Source organism: Hippoglossus stenolepis, chromosome 3 (assembly GCF_022539355.2).
Source record: "Hippoglossus stenolepis isolate QCI-W04-F060 chromosome 3, HSTE1.2, whole genome shotgun sequence".
NCBI lineage: Eukaryota > Metazoa > Chordata > Actinopteri > Pleuronectiformes > Pleuronectidae > Hippoglossus > Hippoglossus stenolepis.
This window is the reverse complement of record NC_061485.1, coordinates 30205742-30230049: the sequence shown is the minus strand read 5'-3', so window position 1 is coordinate 30230049 and position 24308 is coordinate 30205742. Positions and strand designations below refer to the sequence as shown.

The window sequence follows — 24308 nt, the reverse complement described above, 5'->3', positions numbered from 1 at the left end:
TCAGAGAAGTTCTTGTGTGAGAGAGAGACCTGCATTACATGGTATGCACACAAGTGCAGCTGAAACTATGAGGTCTGGACTGTCTGCATGGATAGTAACAACTTTATGGACTATAGCATGAGTGAACACACAGAAAATCGGGCTACAAATTGCAGCAACCAAGCAAAACACCAAGTACAAGATCTCCTATGTGTTCATAATCTAGTTTATTAATGTGAAACATTGCTTTGATATGGTGAGATAGGGCATTAGCTTTGTTATGCTGTAGACGTCTGTATGCTGTAGAAAGAAATTAGAGACACTGTTGATATTATGCAAATTGGTTATTTAAATTTTGACTTTCAAAATCAAATTCACAACAATTTGTTTTGTTTTAAGATCTAAGAAACTAAACGAAATAAATTGAAAGCAGTTAAACAGTTAACAAGTAAATCAATCAGTCAATCAAATTTGTTGTGACATCCTCTTTCCTTAAACCTAAACAAGAGTATGAAAGAACAAAAAAAAAAAACTATAAACAGGGGAAAACATTATAGAAACCTCAGAGGGAGACAGGTGTCAGGGATCCCTCTCCCAGGATCACAAGTGCAATAGATGCCATGTGTAGCTGAGCACATCAATAAAATAATTATATTTCCAACATTGATGACAAAAGACGTTCATCTAACATGAATTGGAACATAAAGGAAAGAAAATATGATCATGATGATGAGTAGAAGTCTCAAAGTATCTTTTACAATTTGCACATTGAAATTATAATTTGTTTTTTTATCAGACTTTTTTTTTTAAATCTGTCCCTGGGAATACTTATGATATGTCTTTGTGAAATTTTAACATTGCTTGTAACTGTATAATCAAATTCAGTCAGACAACTCATGTGTACAAATGTTTATTGCAACAGTAGAACATGTTAGTGTTTGATGTCTAGGCTCTAGTGATAAGAAATCATTTATAATCCCCTGTCGGAGCCTACAGGTGGGTGATGGGGTGGTGGAGGGGCTGAAGCAACTGGCAGGAATACTGACGCAGCAGTGGGGCGAGCAAAGGGGGGGATTGGAAATTGTCTCTGCTTAAATAGACCACCTAATAGGGTGGGTGTGTAATATAGATGATTGTGGAGAGTGAGGTATGTCACATGATATATGTCACATGATTAAAGTAGCGCAGCTCGAGTTGGCTGCCTGAACTAGCTCACAAGCCTCGCTCCATTCATGGCCAAAGTTTACAGTGTTGAGTGTATATCCCAATTCCTCTCCCTTGGTCCTGCCCATAGATATGAAGTGCCCCTTGCGAGGTAGGGTCCCCACCAAACCGAGCCACAAGGGGTAAGACTAGAAAATCGTTCCCCAGGAATTGGGACATCACTCGCTACGTCATCAGCAGCCAACCAACGTTATTACAGTGACAAACAATATTAATATCTGGGGGTCCATAGATTCATCACCCAGATATATTTGCTTTCTTTTTTTATTTTTGCATCTGTTTAGCATTTTAGAAGCATCATCAACCCTCTCCACTCTCTCGCTGTGAATCCAGTGGGGGATCTTCTGCTGTGTTCTCACATCAGATTCTCCTGACTGTCACCTGGCCCCCTAGTACAAAGTCTGCAGATAATTTGGAGGCTCTCACTCTGACATTTGTGTTCACACATGCACCTCCTCTGGAGAAAGTGCGAAGAATCTCTGGAGTTCAGTGTATGTCTGAAACCAGCTATACAGTGTCAGTGTTTGCATAAACGAACCAGAGAACATCCTGCACGTTCTGCTTTATTGCAATTTAATTGCAGAATGATAACATTTCTTCTCCACATCTGACTCTTTGTATGACAACAAATTAGTTTTTTCTATTTACAGTACATCAAAATTGTATCCCTGACCCGATTTTGCCTTGTTAACAAAATAACAGGGCACAGACAAGGCACAAGCCATTAAAAACACACCTGAAACAACAGTGATATTCCTGCTGTAAATCAAGCTGTAAACAGCTTGATTTACAGCTTGATTCCCAAAACACTTACAAGTTCTCACTTCTGTCACTGTCAGTGTGTCTGGCAACACAAAAGGAGGCGGTTAAAGAAAGGATAACCTTTTTGAAATATGCCACCACAAGGTTCACAGCACATTTGTGTGTGTGTGTGTGTGTGTGTGTGTGTGTGTGTGTGTATGTTTGTTATAGAAACAGTTAAGTAGTGTCTGCATAATTCATGAGGACAGCATGTAGGCTGCTAATAATGATGAAAGCCTTGTCAGATGGCCTGCTGTGTTCATATACAAACGCACACCCACACAGCACACACATGAACATACACCACATGCTTCAATGTATGGGTTTCTATGACACATCCACTCACAGAAAGCAATGAATGTGTTGTAATTAGATTGAGGGTGAGTCATCATATCTATCCAATCTATTGTGACTCTAATATGACACTCATCTTTATAGTGCCACAGGGTAATTAGTATGAAGAGTCCTTGGCCTTTTAGACTGTCGACAAAAACTTCTCCACAAGCTTTCACCTGTGAGGTCATATCAAAAGCAATCAGTGAAATGATGAGCCTTCCAGGCCATTACATTCACCATAAAAACAATCACTGCTGTACATATTCTGTATTGAGAATGTAATTCATATACACAAAATATGTCAATAAACACAGCAGCTGATGTCAGGTCCAAACTAAGCCAAATCAAATTCTACTCAAACTGTTTGATGATTGAGAATTATCCTAACTAGCATCCACTAGTGAGTGCACTTCAAACCTTTGATTACCCGCAGCCGCAAAAATATGCCTTTCATTTTTTCCCTATTTAATAATGCCCATAGTTGATCGGCAACTACACAGTATAATTGTTTGCCACCAGTCAAATCAGATTTTGTTTTCACCCAAACATGGGTGAGGACATGACGCAAGGGCAAAGCACCTGGATAGGCTGCCCTCATCTAGACGATTTACCTCAGCCTTGCATGCAATACTAGACATACAATACCATAGTGCAAAGCCTATTGCATACCATATTTCTTTTAATTATAAGTCTGTGTGCTGCTTTGTCACTTTTAAACTGTCCCATCCCCCTGACAAAGCCAGCTTTTTGAAGAAAGCTGACCTGAACCCTCTCTACCCGTGGTTCACCTCTGTGCATTACTAGCATCCACTTTGTGAGTTTATCAGAGGAAGCATTATTTGAATTTTTCATTTTCATATTCAATTACAAATTGATTACTTTCATGTTGCTTGCATTGAGATTTGTTGAGTTTCTCATGACAGTAACACACAACATCCTGTAGAAAACAAGCCCATATGCAGCTTATTTCAACCCATGTATACCGTATATCTATTAGATGACCTGTAGTGGGCGTAGTAATTATGACAGGAGCAAAAGAGGAAGCTAGATAGACTGCCACCAACCTCATGGGGCAATTAAGCACTCTGCATCTGATTGGCTATGATTTATTGGTTTGGAGGATCAGATTTAGGCATGAAGAGTGATGACTGGGTGGGGTTAGTGTAAGCCATTCAGATTCAGGGTAAAGGTGGGTCTTTGTGGGAAACAAATTAAGCGAGTGGATCGTGTCAGGATGTTTACCTTAGCCCAGGGGTCGACAACCTGCGGCTCTGGAGCTGCATGCGGCTCTGCAGTGGCTCCCTGTGCAGTGTTGTGCATGAACAATTATATTTTTCATGAACGATGAACTGAACGAATCAGTTTTCATATGATTAGAGTGAACTTCACTCACGTTCATTTTTTAAATTATCATCGTATCAGGCCATCATGTGAAATACCGGGAGCGAAAGAAAATGTGTGGGTGTGTGTGCGGGCTCCCAGACAGCGCACACACAGGCCCAGGGGCTCTGCCCCCACTGACTTGCTGAGAGAGACACACGCAGTGAGATCAGAGCTCGTTCACGTGAAGCAGCCGGTCAGTGACTTTGTAGAAGAACAGTGAAACACAGAGTTTCTCTGGTCTCAGCTGCTCAGTGATCAGCTGCTTCATGATCAGAGCAGAAGCTGCAGTTGGTTTGTACCGAGCTGGAGTTTCTGTGTCCTCCTCCTCTCTGCTCTCACTGGAACTAATAAACACTCATCACTAGTTATCAGGACCTGATCAGCACATGAAGTCACTCAGTGTTTGTTTGATTCGCTCCAGAGTTTATGAGGCTGCATTTAATGAATTGTCAACATGTTGCTCAGTACAACACGAGACGTGAACAGCAGGACTCAGTGTTAAAGTGACCGGAGCGACATGCAGACATGATCCGACACCATCGATTCATAACCAAACACATGATTGTGATGATTGTCATGATGTTTGTCACCTAAATCATCCCAATAAAAAATTGGAACAAATGAACGTGAACTAGTTCCTTTTTGGAATCGTGAACTTAGTTCAAAATTTAAAAAAATTGGACTATGAACGTGAAGTAGTTAATTTTCATCTGCATGAACTGAACTTTGAACTAGTTCATTTTAAGTGTGAACTGGCACAACACTGAGTATAACTATATATAACACTTAATAAGCTGTGTTATCAAATATGTATTGCGGCTCCAGACAAATTTTATTTGGTGGAAGAGGGCAAAATGGCTCTTTTGATAGTAAAGGTTGCCGACCCCTGCCTTAGGCTCTTCTTTAACAGTCCTGCCTTAGTACATCTACCTTCCAGCCCTGATCAATCCATAAATGTTTCATTGGTGTTGTCTATGATGCAGGATAACAACAATTATTATTATTATTATTATTATTATTATTATTATTATTATTATTATAAATTTTTGCTGCTATCATCAATATCATCTTTACACTCTAACTAGTCAGAACTTAACCTGTAGGTGCACAAGTGTTCCTGGTCTCCCTCTCCGCTCTGTCCCCCTCTCCCCCCTTCCCCCCTATTCTCTCTCTTCTCTCCCCTCTTTTCCACCCATCTCTCCTCTCTTCCCCATTTTTCTCTGCTCACCCCAACCGTCGAGGCAGATGGCCACCCACATTGAGTCTGGTTCTTCTAGAGGTTTCTTCCTGTTAACAAGGGAGTTTTTTCTCTCCACAGTCGCCAAAGTGCTGCTCATTGGGTTTCTCTATAAACTTTAAGGTCTTGACCTTCTATGTAAAGTGCCTTGAGATAATATATATTATGATTTGGCGCTATACAAATAAAATTTAATTTAATTGAATTAAATTTAACAACACTGGATTACAACAAATCTGAGTGGAAGAACCTTTTAAATTTTGGAGCGGATCAAAATAAATGGACAGATCCAGGATTTTTTTCACTTTCTTTGCAGCGTCTCCCACAGAGATAACTGAATGTCTGGCAGCAACGGAGGAGCATGCATGTCTTGTGTGTGGTCCTCTGGTGGTGGAGTCGTCCTTTGTCTTCAATAGCACTTGAAGACCTAATTGAGTACATTATAGAGGTTTGTTCTCTCACCTGAAGTGGTATTACTCACTTAAAAAAGTCTAAGACAGAAAACCTCACACACTTACTGTGTGCCTTGGTAAGTACAAGGCGGCCCTGGTATGTCGAATACTTTGCTTTGATGGTGTGGTACTTCTTTTTGATGGTCTCTCCTTGTTCTACCTTGGCCAGGATTGTACCTCATGTGTTGTTTTTGTTAAATTTCATAGTTACATGATCCACATCTCCAGCAAATTATATTTATATCCATAAGATAAGGACATAAATCAAGATATTCTCCCTTTTACTCTAATACTACTCTATGGAAAAAAGAATGGAATGGCAGCAACATGCTTCCATATTATTCAGCCTCCAAAATATTGGAACAATTTCTGGTAATTCTTAGCAGTATATTAGCATCTTTTTTTAGACCCTTACTCTCTGGTAAATGTCTAATGTACATCAAACTAGACACCCCTCTTTCATAACACAGGCCCTCTAAAGTAATTTGACGAGGCTTCATTAGACCAACTGAGTACCCCTTCAAGATTCCATCAGTTCCTGGAACTCTGTCAACACAACACAATCGAAAATAAGACTATGGCTCTTGGATGACATGCAGGCCATGTACAGGGAAACACTATCAAGCAACAATTAAATCCAAGGTGCATTACTACAGGAGAATGCATCTGCTAAAGTGCTTTGGATAAAGTGAACTTTAGAACATGAAGCATGATGGTCAGGAGTTCAGAGAGCAGAAAACTCACACATGCCCATGCTGTCAGTCTCTATTTACTGATGGCTCCTTGGAATAATCCATGATCCCTTAGTGCTAGATTAGTGGAATCTTTCTAAATCAAAAGCTCTACACAATGTCTGTGACATCAAAGCTTAACAGAAAAGGTACATTTATTGCCATCGAATGGTAGCGGTAGTGTTTTCTGACAGCAACAATTAGGTTGTGAGGGGATGTTGGCTGCAGTTAAACTTTTTCACAGAATGTCAGTCAGCAACTGATTATGTGCCATGTGAGTGGGTGGTGTGTTTGAATGCTATCTGAATACAGCTTTCATACATTCTTAATAGTAGGATTTTAACAAAGTGTGGATTTGCAGTGTGGGCATGTTTACTAACAAATAATCAGGGCACAGGGGAAGAGACACTGGTGTGTGTATCTGTTGTGTGAGTGCTGGAGGCCTTTGTCACTGCACTGTATTCATGTAGAAGCCTTGTTTGTGAGTGTATGAATGGCAGTCCTCACCCTGATGAGCACTTTCTCAATCCTTTGTCGGCCTGCTGTGCAGAGTGTAATCTAGGATTAAATGTCCGTTTGATGTTACGTCATAACCAGGGAGATCAAGCATGTTGAAGTGGGAGAAATGGTTACTGTTAAAATAAATGTCTGTGAGAGTGTGTATGTGCTCATGTTTCATAGGAATATATATAACGTAGGTCACATGTACGGCTATAATAACGTACTTGTGTTATTTGTTACGATAGGATTTTCTTTGACCCCAGAGCAGAGACAAACCACTGACCACTGCACAGTTCTTAAAGTTTAAGGGTATTTATTGTTCGATCAAGGTGGGTTCGAGGATGAGATGAGGAAGCGGAGAGCAAATGATACTCTTGGAGAATCCACAGAGAGGAGGGAAGGCAGGAGAACCAGCGAGTGAATCCTGGAGGCAGAAGGAGAATACAAGGTGAGAAAAACACGAACTAACTACACAGGGAATAATACTCTGAATGCAAAACACAGAGCCGCCGAGAGCGAGAGACTACCACTGTAGTGAGGAAAACGATCTGGCGATGACTGCGAGGACGACCAGGGTGGCTATACTGCCAGTAAAGACCGAATGAGCTGCAGGTATGGTGGTGAGCTGATCCTGGCCGCACCTCCGCTGAGTCATCTGGATGCACACACCTACGGAGGTTAGAAGAGACACAACAAAGAGAGCAAGAAAACACTGGGAGACTCAGAGGTGCCTATGAAGCGAGGGGCCAACTAGCGTGACTCCACCTGAAGCGGAAGGTCAGGGGAAGACAGCGATACCTTCTGTCCTGGAGAGTATGTGGGAGCGGGGATGCATCGACGGTTGGCCTACCACTCGTTTCTGGCGGCCGTGTGGACTAACGCTGCTCGAGCCTCCCTCCAGATCCTTCGGCAGCGGTGCAGGTGTGACTGAACGGAGGGGAGGCCACGTCCTCCTCCTGGCAGGGAAACAAAGGGGGGTTGGAAACCATACATGATGGTGAAAGGTGTCATACCTGTGGCGGAGCTGGTGAGGGAGTTATGAGTATGAGTACTCCACCCAAGCCAGGTGAGAACTCCAGGATGAGGGATGTCGGGCAGAACCACAGCGTAGGGCTGCTTCCAGGTTCTGGTTGGCCCGCTCAGTCTGCCCGATGGTCTGAGGGTGATACCCGGAGGATAATATCGCCAACGGGGTAGACCGTGTAGTCGAAACACATGCTTGGTCAGGAGGTCGGTGGTCTCCAGGGCTGACAGGAGTTTGGGGAGAGGTACAAAGTGCACACCCTTAGAGGAAGCGACTGGTTGCCCCCTTGCCCCTAACTGGGTGGTCAAAAACTTTCTTCATCTCAGCTTGAAATTGATCGTAAAATAAATTGAAACTCAAGTCTCGTTCCCACAGGGCAGTGACCCACTGAGCGGGCCAACCCGAGAGGAGCTATTTTGCAGAACACAGAGCGGCCGAGAACTAGAGACTACCACTGCAGTGAGGAAAACGATCTGGCAATGACTGGGAGGACGACCAGGGTGGATGCTGCAGGTGTAGTTGTGAGCTACTCCTGGCCACGCCTCCGCTGAGTCATCTAGATGCACACACCTACGGAGGGGAGAGGAGACACAACAAAGAGAGCAAGGAAACAGTGGGATACATAGAGGTGCTGTGAGTTATTGTAGTGAATATTTTGCCTGATAACTCAAAGACTATCAAAACTGATCAAATACTGATATATTTTTACTCTGATATACCGACACTAAGGTTAACATCACAATACTCAAAACAGAAAATGGTTTATAAAACAACAAAGTGTCGGATCACAGTTGTTACAGGTCACTTTGGCTGATTCTCCTTTGATGGAATTGCCCACATCTAATTGCAGATGTATTAATGAACAAGGAATCAGCTGGTGGTCCAAACTCCTTCTATAGTCCCAGTGTGACATGCAGGGTGAGCCGTAGCATGATAGCAAGCAATTTAAGGTGGACTTGACAATAGGGAGAGACCTCACTGAGCCTTGCTTGGAAGCAGAACCAAACCATGACATGGGGGAAAAATCTGTGTAATTTGGTAAAATGAGTCTCAAACAGAGACTGATCAGCCAATAAATCCAGGAGAACTGTTTTCAAGAACTAAGAAGTCATCAACATGTATTTGAAGAATTTCTTAAAAAGCACTTGACTCTTAGTAAAGATGGCTTTCAGAAACAATCACAATTGACTTAGGATGTACTGATTTTAATTGAAAGTAAAATCCAAGACTACTTTACTGGCTATGTCAAAGTTGACAAAGTGAATTTGCTCCTAAAATACCCCACTGCTTTCAGGCTGTGATCTCAGCTGTGTGTGAGCCAGATCCAGCTCCACTCCAGCAGCTTCACTGGCTGGAGCAATTACTGGCAGATAGATAGCACCCACTGAGAGAGACATGAGACACACATGCATGCACGCACGCACACACGCACACACACACACACACACACGCACACACGCACACAAACACACACACACACACACACACACACACACACACACACACACACACACACACACACACACACACACACACATAATCAAATACATATGCACTGAGGGAGGCATCTGCTTACACTCTGACACATAAATAAATACACACACACACACACATACATACATACAAACACACAGAAATACATATGCACTGAAGGACGCATATGCTCACACACTGACACACACACACACACACACACACACACACACACACACACACACACACACACACACACACACACACACACACACACACTCACACACATCACACACACCACACATGCACAGCAGTGTTATCTTGGTTTTTTCGAGCTCCCAGATGGCAGCCGTAGCGACTGGTCTTCAGACACTCCACTGACACACTGCACCGCTGTCTGTGTAGATAATTAGAATTTTAGATTTTCAGACATTTCATGAAGGCAGAGCACAAGATGGCTCTCAGTATAGGATGCAAAAGTGTTAACACAGCTATTCTTTTACGTGGGAAATAACCACATACAAAATTGTAGACTTGCATTTAGTCTCCAAGAAATGTTCATAAAACTGGAGAGAGCTAAAATCTGGACATCACCTCTGGGATCACCATCAATCAGCTGTCTTCTGTAACTAAATCTTGGTTGTATTGTATGTTTTTCAGTGTGTTTCTCATTGTGCTGGCACAGCTGATTGAGAGCAGTGAGACAGAGTTGAACACCCTCTTCACTTCACATTACATAGCTTACCACAGTCTGTCAAGCTGGTTACATTAAATGTGCTGCAGTCCTGGGCTTCTGGGAAATTGTGTTTTAAAAGCCACTAAATGCAGATTGTGTATATTTAAAAGCATACTAACCCAGTATTGACAAATTATGTGAATGGCACAACATACTGGTAAGCACATTTATGTTGTAGGGCTGTCATTTATCTTAGATGCATATTGTAGTTATTGGGGGCAGTTTGGCCCTTTCGACCCCCCCATTATCCAGATATTGTTTGTCTTTTCCCTTCCTCCCCTTCTCTTTGAGTGGCAGTTACAACTAATGCCTCCTAACATCCACAACTGGAGTGGAACAATTTTTTGAGGAAAAAAAAGAATATTAGGCTCCAAAGTGGCTGCCCTAAGAGAACAATGCTTGAGACGTTGTCATCATTATATTACACACATATTCATAATATAATAATAATCTTTATTTATAGAGCACTTTTCAAAACACACGTTACAAAGTGCTTAACAAAGGCAGCATAAAAACAGACAGGTCATAAATCAGGTTTAGAGGAAACAGGTAAAGTACATTCGTGCCTTGTACGATACTCAGTAAAAGTTATAAAGAAGTCAGTTATAAAGAAGGTTAAGACTCAGGAAAGGCTCTCAGATAAAAGTGTGTTTTAAGAAGGGACTTAAAGGTTCGCCGGGCCTCCAAAACAGACAAGAGACCTCTAGCCGAAGATCTCAACGTGCGTGCTGGTGTGTATGATTCTAAAAGGCCATAAAGGGACTTAAAAGTGATCAGTAAAATCTTAAAATCAATTCTAAAACATAAAGGGAGCCAGTGTAAAGATGTTAAAACAGGAGTGATGTGATCATGTTTCTTAGTTCTGGTTAAAAGCCTGGCAGCTGAGTTCTGGACAGTCTGGAGTCGATCAATAGATCTTTGGCTCAGGCAGGTAAAAAGGCTGTTACAATAATCTAAACGTGATGAGATAAAAGCATGTAAAAGTACAACTGCGTATGGTCAGCATAAAAATGAAATGAGACACCATGCCTGTGAATTATGTTCCCAAGGGGAAGCATGTACAATAAAAATAAAATAGGCCCCAAGACTGATCCCTGCGGCACACCATGCTTTACAGATAAAAATGATGAGACATAGTTATTAACATACACACAGAACTTCCGGTTAGACAGGTACGAAGCAAACCACTCCAGCGCTGTGCCAGATATCCCCACCCAGTGCTCCAGTCTGTTTAAAAGAATGCGTGGTCCACTGTGTCAAATGCTGCACTGGGATCCAGAAGTACCAGGATTGAGCACATGCTGTCATCAGCAGCCATTAGGAGGTTGTTGGTAACCTTGAGCAAGGCAGTCTCAGTGCTGTCGTACTTACGGAAGCCAGATTGGAACTTTTCAAAGATATTTTCATTCATATACAGTATTCATATACAGTATGCTAACATTTTCAGGTTTATGTGTGGAATAAGATATGCATTCAACTAATCAGAATAAGAACAAGATTTATATTTAAATTTATACTCAGGTAGAATGAAATTGTAAGATGCTTCTCTCTCTAGTCAAATATAGACGAGGTAGCATTATAGGATGAATTCGGTTTATCTGGGTAATCTTTTGCAATTTTGATTTCTACGACTTATTCAAATATCTGTTTTACACATTATATTCACATATTATACCTTTCTGTAATCCTTCAGATGTTTTCTAACCACACCAGAAGAAAGAATGGAGATATCCTACTCAGAGGACACGTGACACAGTTTTTAGTGTTCTATGCCAAAAAAGAAATTTGATATGATAATTTGATCATCTGTGACAGGTCACTTGGTAATCACTTTGCTTTATGCATGCCAAGTTCAATATTACACATTTTTATAAAACATTATGAAAAAATGACTTAGAAAATAAAATGTATAGTATTCATAGAAATGTCCTTAACACATATTAACATGTAAAAGTCATATTTTTATTTCTCAATGAACCCTATCTTAAAGTGTGTAAGATTTACACACTTTAATTTAAAGGAGCTATCGGCATAAATTGAATATAAACCCTGAAGCCACACCACCACCATTGCGGCACAAAGGGCTTTTTACCTGTTTTTATTAAAAGTTCACTGAAGCTTGACTCAGTACGCAGAAACCCAAACTGGTGGATCAGATCTCGTTGCAGTTGTTGTGAATGTGCTGTTGTCGTGTTTTCATCTGTTGAGATGATAAAAGTATTTAGATCAAAATGTAAAATAACTAACTAAGAGAAAAAAACAAACTTCAAAGTGAACAGAAATCAGGTATCAGCCCAGGACTGCAGGACATTCACAGTAATGTCACCAGCTTGACAGACTATGGTAAGCTATGTAATTGAAAGTGAAGGGGGTGTTCAACTCTGTCTGCTCTCAATCAGCCGTGTCAGGAAAAGGACTGAAAAAAAAAAACAGAAGAAAAGTTGTACGCACATACGCCAAGTGAGTACCTTTGATCGCAATGACTGGGGTGTCACAAACCACTATCCATTATTTCTCAAGACAACAATGATTGAGTTACAAAAGACAGTTAATTGATGGTGAGTGATACACATGCTATGTGTGAAGCAGGTATGCAACTATGCCTACAGAAAGACAGAGATTTCTGAATGAGTAGATAGAAGTTGTAGAAATATGACATAATCTTGAGATGATAAAAGTACTGTATATAGATCAAAATGTAAAATAACTATTAAGAGAAATGGCAAATAAAACGTGTGTATTTTAACCAAACTTCAAAGTGAACAGGCAGCAGGTATCAGGTGTATTATCCACGCTAAAGCTAACATCTGACTCTGGTACATAAATAAAGCCAAGAAGCCCCTAATTGGTCTCTTCAGCATTCTTTGGTGTTGATGTTGGCAGTGAGTCTGTATGACAGCTGGTATCAGTAACAGCCAAATGAATTATACATGTGTGTATGTAGTACTCAACAATTTCAGCACAGTGTATACTGTATACAATCACTACGTGCACTAAGGTTGCACATGCTAACCTTTATATGACCCATTTGTAGTTAGGTAACATTTAAAATCTGAATATGTGGGAGAAGCCAATGGGTTTGGTCAATGTTTAGAATATGACTATTTCCTGGAGCCAGTACATTCCAATGTCAGCTAGATTTGTATCAAACTTGCATAAATAATTGTAGACACCGCTGCAATCAGTGAGTGGGTCAAACAAGCAGGTTAAACTTAATTAACAGATCTCCTCTGAACCAAGCTTTTAAACAGTTGGACCTCAACATTCTTGGGCTACTACCAAGTACTGATGCTCATAATCACTATACTGTACAGCAATTGAGTAATATTAACTTTGTAATCATGTTTGTCACAGGGTTAAAATTAATTGACTTGCAACCTCCTACATTTTCCCTCATTTGTTTTGTTCCTATATTATAAACATAGCACAAGGCTTTATCCTCAATCCAGTGAAACATGAAATATGTTCAATTTAAATGTGTAAGTAAATGACAGTACAGAGAGTAACAGGGACCACACACTTTTAGAACAGCTCTGGTTCCAGAAATAAATTTCCCATTCATTTTCTCTACTGACATTTTCACCCTTTCGGACACTTTTCCTTATCTCCAAAAAAACACATCATGTTAGAAAAGCAATCATATTTGCTCTGTGGTAGACGGTATGTAACGCTGAACCATCTGATCATAGCCGACATGATTTTTGCAATTATGGTAATCGTTTCCATGGTAACAACAATGGACGATTAAAATACCATATGATATGGACAATAGCACAAGCATTCAAGTGAGCTTGTGGCAAGGCTGCAAATAGTGCTGCACACAGCTACACAAGGCAGCAATGGAGAAAACCACCAAGTAAGAGATCTCCTATATAATCATTAAGTGTAAAAAAATAATTCTTGGTTCATTATGAAACTGTGGCAGGTTAATTAGAAAATGGCGGGCCGCTACAACTTAGGTTATTAATATGAAACACTGCTTTAAAATGGGGAGATATTGCATTAGCCTTGGCGAAGGTGTGCACTCTCAGAGCGCCCCTCTGGTTTCATGTTTAAAGGTAAGAGGCCTTATTGGATTAGCAGCACATCTACAGTGGAGTTACTGTATCATGACTCTCAGCAAAAAACTCTAGTTACCATATAGACAGTGGAATAATAATTACAGATGGACTGGACTCTCACGATTCCCTGTTGTAGCCAGAGGTGGTTTAGCTATTTTGTATTGATTTGAAGAGTAAATAATGTCAAATAAGGCATTTGAATTAAGGCACGAAAGATAGAGCAGTTCAATAGAGGACAGCATGGTTTCATATTACGCTCCACCAGCTATGCCAATAGCATGCTTCACTGTTTATGTATTACAGTGAGCATTCCTGTGAGAGCATGGTACCCTTGTGCTACAGTATATTGATGTGTCTTTGCCAACCAAAGGCTTTCTGTTTAAGACAAATCTGAAGGAATAAATAAACCAAGTGAGACAACACCACTGACCTACAGTTTACTCTCCAGCTGCACATATTCCCATCCGACCTCTATTTACCAATATTTAGTCATGGGCTGATGCACAGTACTATGGATTATCAGAAGCGGACAGCTGTCTCTGCTGCAGTTCATCAGGACTGTGAACTCTGACCCCCATTGAGGAAGCTGTAATCTCATACAGCTTCCTCCTGCAGTGGCCATGGTAACGGTTACCAGGGCTGCAGACAAGAACTGGCCAATGGGTGTTGAATGTTCCAGCATTCTTATTGGCCATGTCATTGTTCTACTATTTTGGCTGTAAAAGGAGGATTCATATAATGACATGTAATTGGGTAACATGTCTGAATCTCACTATGTCTATAGATAGATTGTAAATTGTAAGGCCATAACACAGTGGGGTCCTGAAGAGAATCATAATGACGACTATAGAGTGTGTGTCTCCAGCACAATGCTTGACTTTACAACACAACCTTTTCTATCCACTTAAAGTATCTGCAGGAGATGAGTCAGGCATCATGAGCCACCTCAAACTGACCATCCACCAACAAGTCATCTGTCAGATATGAGGTCCATGTCTAACAATTGTCTGGGGTTACCCAAGTCATGGTGGAAAATAAGACCTAAATTGCACAGGCATCTTAAGAGAACCTACACTGAACTCTAGTAACTATGTCATCAATCCAAATTATGCAAATGTGATGCAAATAATGCTACTGCTGACGATCAACAGGTCAAAGAGAAAGCTCTGTACAGACACGTGCCATTAGAAGAAAATAGTTATGTTACTGACCAAACTTATTTTTCTGTCACATTTGGTTCAACTGTACATTTTGACGATGTTTGAAAAACACAACAAGTTTTTTAAAGACACGCTTTCTTTTGTCATGTTGCACAGTTGCACCCATATTCTCTAAATCTTAAACTGTACTGAGTTTTAAAGCAATGACAATGTGTTAGGAGGGAATTAGGGGATTCTTGTTGATATTAAAGGGGACATAGCATGCCCATTTTACCACAAGTTGATATGGTTCCTTGGGGTCTTAATGAAATGTCTGTAACATACTTTGGTCAAAATACCACAAGGATCATATAAAACAGCACCCTTTTTACCCTGTATAAAACAGCCCTCCACAGAGTGACCTGTTTTGAGTGCCTGTTCCTTTAAATGCTAATGAGCCAGCTCCCCCCTCCCCCCCCATGATTTTAAACGATATAAATTACATATTTTATATGATATAAATTATCAAATATGCATCCCATACTTTGTATTCCCCTTCTGTTGTCCTGGAGTTTTAATTTTCCCAATCACATAATTAAATGTCCCCCTCTGCCCATCCACTACAAGCACACAAGCAGACAGACAGAGAGAGAAAGAGAGGTGGGGGGGCTATGAAGACCATCATTTACCCCCGAACCCCGACATTCAACGGGTACAACAACAAGCGGAGAAAGCAGAATCGCGGGCTGACCTTATATATACAGTCTATGGGGCTGACCAGCGCGGAGAAATGCTCGTCCCGTGTGAACAGCCAGGCGGCTGCGCGCTGAGAGTTTTGGGTTGGTAGACATGCCAGATACCCACATTAACCTGTAGAAGCACTAACAAAGTGGAATTTGCATGATATGTCCCCTTTAAGCGAAAAAACAACGATTGCATTTTAAACCAATGCTACTTTCTTTATTCCTGTGGGATTTCTCATTGAGCAGATGCTGACAGCAGTGCTGCCTTGCTTGACTTGTCCTCTGCTGACTGCTCTCACCACAGCAGCTTTTTGAAGCATAACGCTACAGTCTGTTTCTCAGTTCCTGTTAGAGCTGGTTATCTTTTGAGCATCTCTGTACCCAACATCCAAGGACATGTTAGTTATGTCTCAATTCGGGCGACGTATCCTTTCGGAAGCTGCATTTGTAGACCAAATACGTCACAGCGGCGTGACTAGACTGTCCCAAATCGAAGGCTCCTCCAAATGTGGCTACAGCAACGGAGGGTCCACTGGGTGGATCCTTTCTGTGAATCCCTGTCTAAGTGGTACTGTTCTTTCTTATCAAATAGGCCACAACAAGTGAAATTCAATTCAGCACTTTCTGACACAACAGAAAGCAGCAAAGGGATGTGTAAGTTCAACTTTCTTGTTTACACAAATGACTGTGTCAGCTCTCAACATGATCAATGTAGTGAAATTCTCTGATGATACTGTAATCCTCACAAACAACTCCAACAGGAGCAGCCACAGAGCTGCAGTGGACAGATTTACAGACTGGTGCGATGACCATCAACTGCATATGAATACAGGCAAAACTGTAGAAATGTATATAGACCCCAAATCAATCGGCGATCAGAGCCTTATAGCCATACATGGTCATGAAATCAAACAGGTCACCTCATGCAAATACTTAGGGGTCCACATTGATAATGATCTGCTGGCACACACAGGTAGCGGGTGTCTGTGCGAGAATCCATCAGCACCTCCATTTACTTTGCAGACTCAGAGTTGTTGTATGTAAGAATATTATGTTCTCTTTTTATAGAGCGATGATAGCGTCCATTTTATGGTACGGTATCACTAGCTGGTTTGGAAATTTAACAGTCAAATTTAAAGCTCAGATCTCCAATCTGGTCAAGACGGCAGGGGAGATTATGGGAATGCCCACTCCCGCATCCCCCAGGACCTTTTTGAAAGGTCCACCATTAGGCAGGCCAAAATTATTTTATCCAACACATCTCATGTTTTGAATTCTGAATATGTACAGATGAACGATAGGAAGAGGTAGAGATTCCCTCTGTGCAAACACAACCGGTCCAACGCTATTGATTAAACTCATCAATGTGAATATGGAGGACAGACAGAACCACGGTTGCAGCAGCTGAATTGAGCAGGCTCTCAGGGATAACCAAGCAATTTGTATTTGCACACTGGCCTAATTATTGTTTTTATTGTGTGTGTTTTGCATTGAGGCAGCAATTTCCTGTATCCCACAGGAGACAAATAAAGTAACCTGGTACCTTTATGGCCCAACATATTCCATGATTCATTGCTCTTCCGTGACAAACTCAAAAGGGCAATGGCGGCAAAAAGTGTGGTGAAAAAAACGAAGAAAATAATTTATTTTCAAATGAAAGCACTCAACAGAACAGCTAACGGTACACTTGTTAAAAAAAACATATTTTTAACATTTTTAATCAACCGGATAACATTTTCGTCAGTAGCTTTGCTGCTGGTTGAAGGCTGTAAGGGCGGCACAAGCTGGTGACGCAATAGGAAGACCAGACTGTCTCATTTCAGTTAGGCTGACAAGGTCTAGGCGACTGTTGGAGGATGCAGCTAACTTCGGCTGCGTAGGTTAAAGGTGGTTTGATCCCAGTCTCCCTCATTCCTCATGCACAAGTGTCCGTAGGCAAGAACCCCAAATAGCCCCCGATGGATGTGTTTGAGTGATGTATGATAGAGAAAGTGCTGCACATGGATGCACTGAATGTGTATGTGGATGGTAAAACTGTACTGTAAAGGGCTTTAAGTGGTCATCAAGGCTCGAAAAGTGCTAGATTAATACAGACCATTTACCATTTCTTTGTCTCTGTGGTAACCAACCCTAAACTGTCGAGGTGGTACCCCTCCTCTAAAGCTCATGTCAGCCTGGATGGGCTCCAGCCCCCATGTGACCCACTAGGAATAAGTGGTATCGATCATGTACTATAGTACTATATCTTTAGAAAAGAGGCAAACTCAAAGATACCTCTGCCAAGAATGTTAGGCCACTTCATCATTATATTGCATATACATGTATTGAGATCAGAAATAATATCTTTATTAAAATAGCACTTCTTAAAACATAGTTACAAAGTGCTTCACAAATAAAAATCCCAAGTAAACACACATGTACACACAAGTGTATGTATAGATATACATATATCCAGATTATTATACAAGTCAGCAGCAAGTTTCATCTCTTTATAGGTATTAGCATTCTTTATGCATGCCTGATATTTTCATAAAGGTCTCAATATATGCTAAAAAATTCTGTCTTCCCTTACCAGGCTCTGAACAAAACTTTCCACTGCCTTACAGCCTCGACAGTCTCGGGCTTTGACCAGATCAGTAGTTATCAAGAGTTTCCAACCACTGGGAGGGAAATTTGAGTAATTAAAGGCAGAAACATGACTTCTCATGTCGAGCTTCTCTCAAAGTAAGCCTGTATATTGCTCTCTTGCTTTGTGACCCCTTTTGGTGGCTTGGATCCATGCCGTCAAAGGTGGATACTGTGTGTGTAGCTGTGTAGTGTCCTGTCGGTTGGGCTATGTGGGCCTACATCTGTACAACTGTGTGCTATTTTTTCTTTTCTCAGTGTGAAGGATAAACCTTTAGGAAAGAAAAAAATCATCCAAGACATGTTAAATGGCTTCTTGGCTCTAATATAAATCATGTTTTACATGTTACTTTTATTAGCGTTTCGTGTTTTATTAATTAATTTTAGGCTTAAATTATTAATGTATTCTCATATATTTCTGTTGTTGACTTACATTAACTATAACAAACACATTGTTTGTCTTCCTCAGATCAGTAAGCAGCATCTGCAGACAGTCAAAGAGCGTTTCCAGTCATTCCTCAGCGGGGACACTCAGATTGTGGCTGATGAGGCCTTCATCAATGCTGTCCAGAGCTACTATGAGGTAAAGTTTGTATTAAGTTACACCTGTATACTCACAAAGCTGCATTTAGTGTGGTATGAATCAGAATCAATCTGGTATGAATCCTTTAGATTTTTTCCAAATACTTTACATTTACTTATCTATTATAAATTGCATCCTTTCATAGCCATATCTGACCTCTGATCTCCCTGTGGAGGAAGAGAAGAAGGTTTCCCTGTAAAACCATTACAATATTAAACATTATTTCTTCATCATTTTTATGAATATGAAATGTGTGCAACCTCCTTGTTATATCAGTTATCTAAAGTGTCTTTTGCAAGATGTAAACTTTCCCTTGCAGAGCCTCATTTGTTTAAACTGAATCCGTCCAAGCAAGAAAACTAATAATGGGGTGAAGAGTATCCAAACCTCAGTGGAGATAACTTGTCTCAGCTCTGATAAATGATGCAGAGCATGAACCGAGCTCCTCAGGGCAGTGTTAATAATGTGCTCCCAGACGGCCAGGATTCAGTTGGCTTGATCCATCCAGACATAAAGAGGGGAATGAAATGTGATGAAAGAAAAGCCAGCATATTCCCTGTATCTCAGGCTGTTCTGCAGTGTACATTTAAAACATTCGACATACATGTACAGTATCTGCAGTGTCTCACAGTGAGTATGAAACAGTTGCCCACATTGCAAGCAGGCCAAAAAAGCAAGTTAAAGAGTAAGACCTTAGTCCTGTTACTGGATTACTGTGCACAGAGTATAGTGATGTTCAGGCTGAATGTTAGATAACTAGAGTGAATTAGAGACATAGATGGTATTTACATCATCATAGAGGTGTTGACTTTAGATAGGAAAGTGCAGGTATAAATGGCTACACTGATAACTGACACTTTAATGATAAGAACTTTAAAGGTGTTCTTTCAAATATGTTAATATTTGTTATCAACATCAACCAGTTCAAAGATAATTCCATCCATTCCTTCCATTATAACATCACCATACTGCCTTTTTCACATTTTCATCACCTCTCATCTCTACATTGATTATTAATATTAAGTGGCACTATTAAATCGTATACATTCTTTTTCTTCGACTCCGGAGGTAATATGAAACTCCACTGTCCACTGGGTTTTATAATTGGACATATTGCACATTCTGCACAATGGCAATAAAAAACGTTATTTTCAACATTTCAAAATTTGTTTGAAATAGAAATACAATAAGACCGGTATAAAAACCCAAACTCTTCTTAATAAATACAACCTTTACCTGAAGCTAATCACTCACTATATTTAGGGTGCTGCAGACTAGAAACTCTACATACATTACATACACCTCTCATCTTTATGTCACAGTGTTGATAATCAGTCAAATTAATTAAATAAATACATCAATATAGCATTTACATATAAATATAAATCCCATGCTAACGAAAACACAATTAACGTAACGTTGAATACCTCACTATTCACATAGACCTTTAGGAGTCATAAATCCATGTCTGCTTGAGCTCTTGACTACATTTAAAGTTGTAAATGAGCATCTCATTTCAGACTTATGATTTTGACCTAACAGTTCACAAACCTATCATCTATCATCATACATATAGTATTGTATCATTTGTCTTTCACTGTGTTTGCTGAGGGCTGATCCAGGAACAAGTGATGTAAAGGAGATGGTGAGATTTGAGAGGAGTGTAGGGTGTGAGAACAGAACAAGGGAGCATATCTCTGTTGGGTTAGTGACGCTGACACACTGACAAGCACTTCCTTATCAGTTAATGTGGTAGCACAGGCAACCCAGGTGAGAATGGTGTGATATTTAACAGATGAAGCTGGTGGCACAGGTTATCCAATTCAATTAAAACCAAAATATCCCAGCTCGGCTTTAGCTCTGGGCTCAAACTGGTGGAGGCAGGCAGAGAGAGGGATTGGGGGACAGACAGAAATAGAAGGATCAAGAAAACAGGGACAAAGGGTCAGAGAGAGCTTGGCAGTGACGGCAGCAGGTGACAGGAATTAACCTCCCATCAATAACAAGCCCATTGGGCCTCTCAAATATCAGTAAACTTGCTCTTAGTACCGTTTGGTTTGTTACTGATTTTCGTCCTTAGCTTTGCTGCTGGGCAAAGTAGAGGTAATGGAATTTCAGTTTGACTTTTCACAGCTTTGTAAAATGACTCCAGAAGCAGCATGTCCATGACTGGTTTTATTTCACTGTCAATGATTTTCAATGGAACTGCTTTCTACTGAATAACTAGTATTTCATATGTATTTTGTGCATTATCCATAGTACCAGTGCACTGTTTCAGGAAACAGATGATGCTGTTGAATTTTTGAAATGTAGTTATTCAGAGCTATAACCACCTCAATTGAAAGTCCATTAATTACATTATATTGGTGGTAATGTCTGTGTGCCTAACAAACAGAGTGTATGCAGGTTGTGCACCTGCCTATGTACTATGTACTTACTATCTTGATAATGAGCCTTTAAATGATATGCCACTGACCTCAAGCCACATTCGTTTCCTTTTTTTTGGTTCTCTCAAAATAGAAATGTGCCAACAATGCGTCTGACCAAACTTGACCACATGGTGAAAGTACATTTGATATTTAAACAAAGACCTCATTGGTCTAAAATGAGGTCTGGTCAGGCACATTGTTTGTCCATTAAAATATCTTTATTTTTTCTTTACTAAAAACTCTGAATCTGAAATATATTGACTTAAATAAATAAATTGATTTGTCAAATCACAAATCATGTCATTGATCGCAGGTTTTCCTAAAAAGTGACCGTGTCTCCCGGATGGTGCAAAGCGGCGGCTGTTCTGCCAGCGACTCTCGGGAGGTTTTTAAGAAGCACATAGAGAAGCGGGTGCGCAGCCTGCCGGAGATTGACGGCCTAAGCAAAGAGACGGTGCTTAGCTCCTGGATTGCCAAGTTTGACACCATCTACCGTGGTGAAGAGGACCCCAGGAAGCACCAGCAGAGAATGACAGCCAGTGCTGCTTCCGAACTCATCCTCAGCAAAGACCAGCTCTATGAGATGTTTCAGCAGATCCTGGGCATCAAGAAGTTCGAGCACCAACTCCTTTACAATGCCTGCCAGGTGAGTCTGATTAGGGTTAGGTGGGTGGGTACTATTACGACTTTAATATGTTGTGCCACACTACCTACATCTTTATTTTTTGAGAGATGACATCCTTATTCTCATCACTGACATAGGTTTTTTTTCAGGAAAATAAGAATTTATCTTTTTCTGTTGTTACAGTCTCATAAGGCAGCATCTCTGTGTGTGATCGGTTCAATTCAACAACATGTTGCAAGCAATAAAACGCATAAAATGATTCATCTGCACAGTGCACACATCTAACATGAGGAGAACAATTAGATGTGTGTGTGTGTGTGAGAGAGAGAGAGGGGGGGGTCGGGTGCTCTGGTTTTGTGGCTAACTGAAAGCAGATACACAGTCTGAGCACAGGGAATGAACAATAAGACAGGCTTCTATACACAGACCATCCACTATTAAAGTGCCAGGTACTGCATCGATGGAGAATCTGCTGTTGGATGGAACATTTGTCATTAATATATGCAGAGTGTAATGGTAATGAGAGCGTAGAGAGCTGGGCTTTAAAGACAGATTGATGTGGTAATAATGGTGCCCAGTTGTGGGCAGCTGGAGGCTGGCCTACAGGTACTCAGTCTTTTGTCAGTGCTCAGTCCATCACTGAAGACACTGTTGGGGGGGGGGGATCCTGCTCAGTGTCTTTATCCTTTTATCTTATTCCCTTTATTGTTTCAATCCAACATTGGCTGAGGGAGACAGCGTAAGAGTATGGTTTGAGCTAACTAAAGCTGGAGACATATCTCTTCTCTCGGTTTTCGTCGTGGGCCAAAACTAGGCCAGTTTCTTTCCCAAAACATGAACAGAGCTTGTTGAACATAGACACTCAAATTTAGCCATTTTTGTTTCGTTTAAACATTTAAGTGTGGACGTAGATCTTCAAAACTTATAGTCCTAAATCTAAATCACCTGAATATGTTAAAAATTGTTTTTCACGCACTTAAGTTTTGAAGGTTTGAAGACAACATAGTATTGTTTTCATTCAGTTTAAATGTATATTTATTAGATTTGATTTACTACAAATGTTAAATATTGTGGTAAATGCCCACCACATTTTCAAGTTAAGTGATGGGCTCTAAAGCCAGACTGAAACTCCTCCAGATTTTCTGGGGAAAATGTTTCCAATATTCTGCTCCTTTTTTGTTTGTAAATGCGGCATGACCACCTCAACATAATGCAGTTCAGTGCTTCAAATTATACAAACTACACTAACTTTAACCTCAACATATTTAAATCAGTGCATCTCTGACAGTGTCAATCAAAACGGATTATCTTTGTAAAAGTTGAATACATGGCCGAGCTGTTGGACTTTGCAGACCTGTGACCTAATTACGTCACCACTGACTAAATGTCTGTATGGTCAAAGGGAAATTAGGATGCAAAACTGAATTTTTTACCTTTTATACATCGTAATTAACAAAAAACTAAATTCTTCCTATTCTACCTGTACTGTAGCTTTGTCACCAAGATGGATATGTCGACGAACTAGCTCAGTAACTGTTATGATCAATCCGTAGCACTACTTAGTGGACCATAACCTAGATGATGATCTTTGATCATTAACTTAAGTTATGGATGAAATCATAATAGCTGCTGAACTTTGATCTCAACAGATCAACTTTCACAGCAACTGCAAACTTCTTTAACTGTGTGATATGATGGGAAGCTTTAGAAAAAACAGCCAAACTTTTACTTTTATTAGGCCAAACTTAACCGAACCTTAACCACAGGTGCATATCTGAACTGTGGTTCAGGTTGGAGGATACAGTCACTCCCGTGAATGTGCCCATATGGTCATTGATAGTAATTCAAACTTCTACACCTGAATATAACCTCATGTACAAAAATACCCCATTATCACGTGGCATTAAAATGCATTTTGGGTGATTGGATTGCAGTAAGACCACATGAAAGTCTATCCATCCATTATCTCTACTGCTTATCCTTTGAAGGTCTCAGGGGGCAACCCAGTCTCATCTCGAAATGTGTAATAGCTATGTTGGTACACTAGCTGATATACAGTAGGCCGAGAGGCGGGGTACAACCTGGACAGGTCGCCCGCATATCACAGGCCAACATACAGAAACAAGCAAACATTCACACTCACATTCACATCTATGGTCAAATAATAGTCTCACATCAACCGTACCCAAATTTGTATGTCTTCGGACTGTGGGAGGAAGTCGGAGT

General features: G+C 40.6%; 1 protein-coding gene across 2 annotated transcripts in view; it reads left to right on the top strand.

The window, feature by feature from the left end:
• The window catches only part of cadpsa (Ca2+-dependent activator protein for secretion a), a 171814-nt gene that overhangs the window by 7837 nt on the left and 139669 nt on the right, over positions 1-24308 (top strand). For both annotated transcript variants that reach the window (XM_035152991.2, XM_047339451.1), the window contains exons 2-3: positions 18915-19028; positions 21771-22103. In XM_035152991.2, the coding sequence (XP_035008882.1) occupies positions 18915-19028; positions 21771-22103 (447 nt within the window). The remainder of the gene's footprint in view (positions 1-18914; positions 19029-21770; positions 22104-24308) is intronic.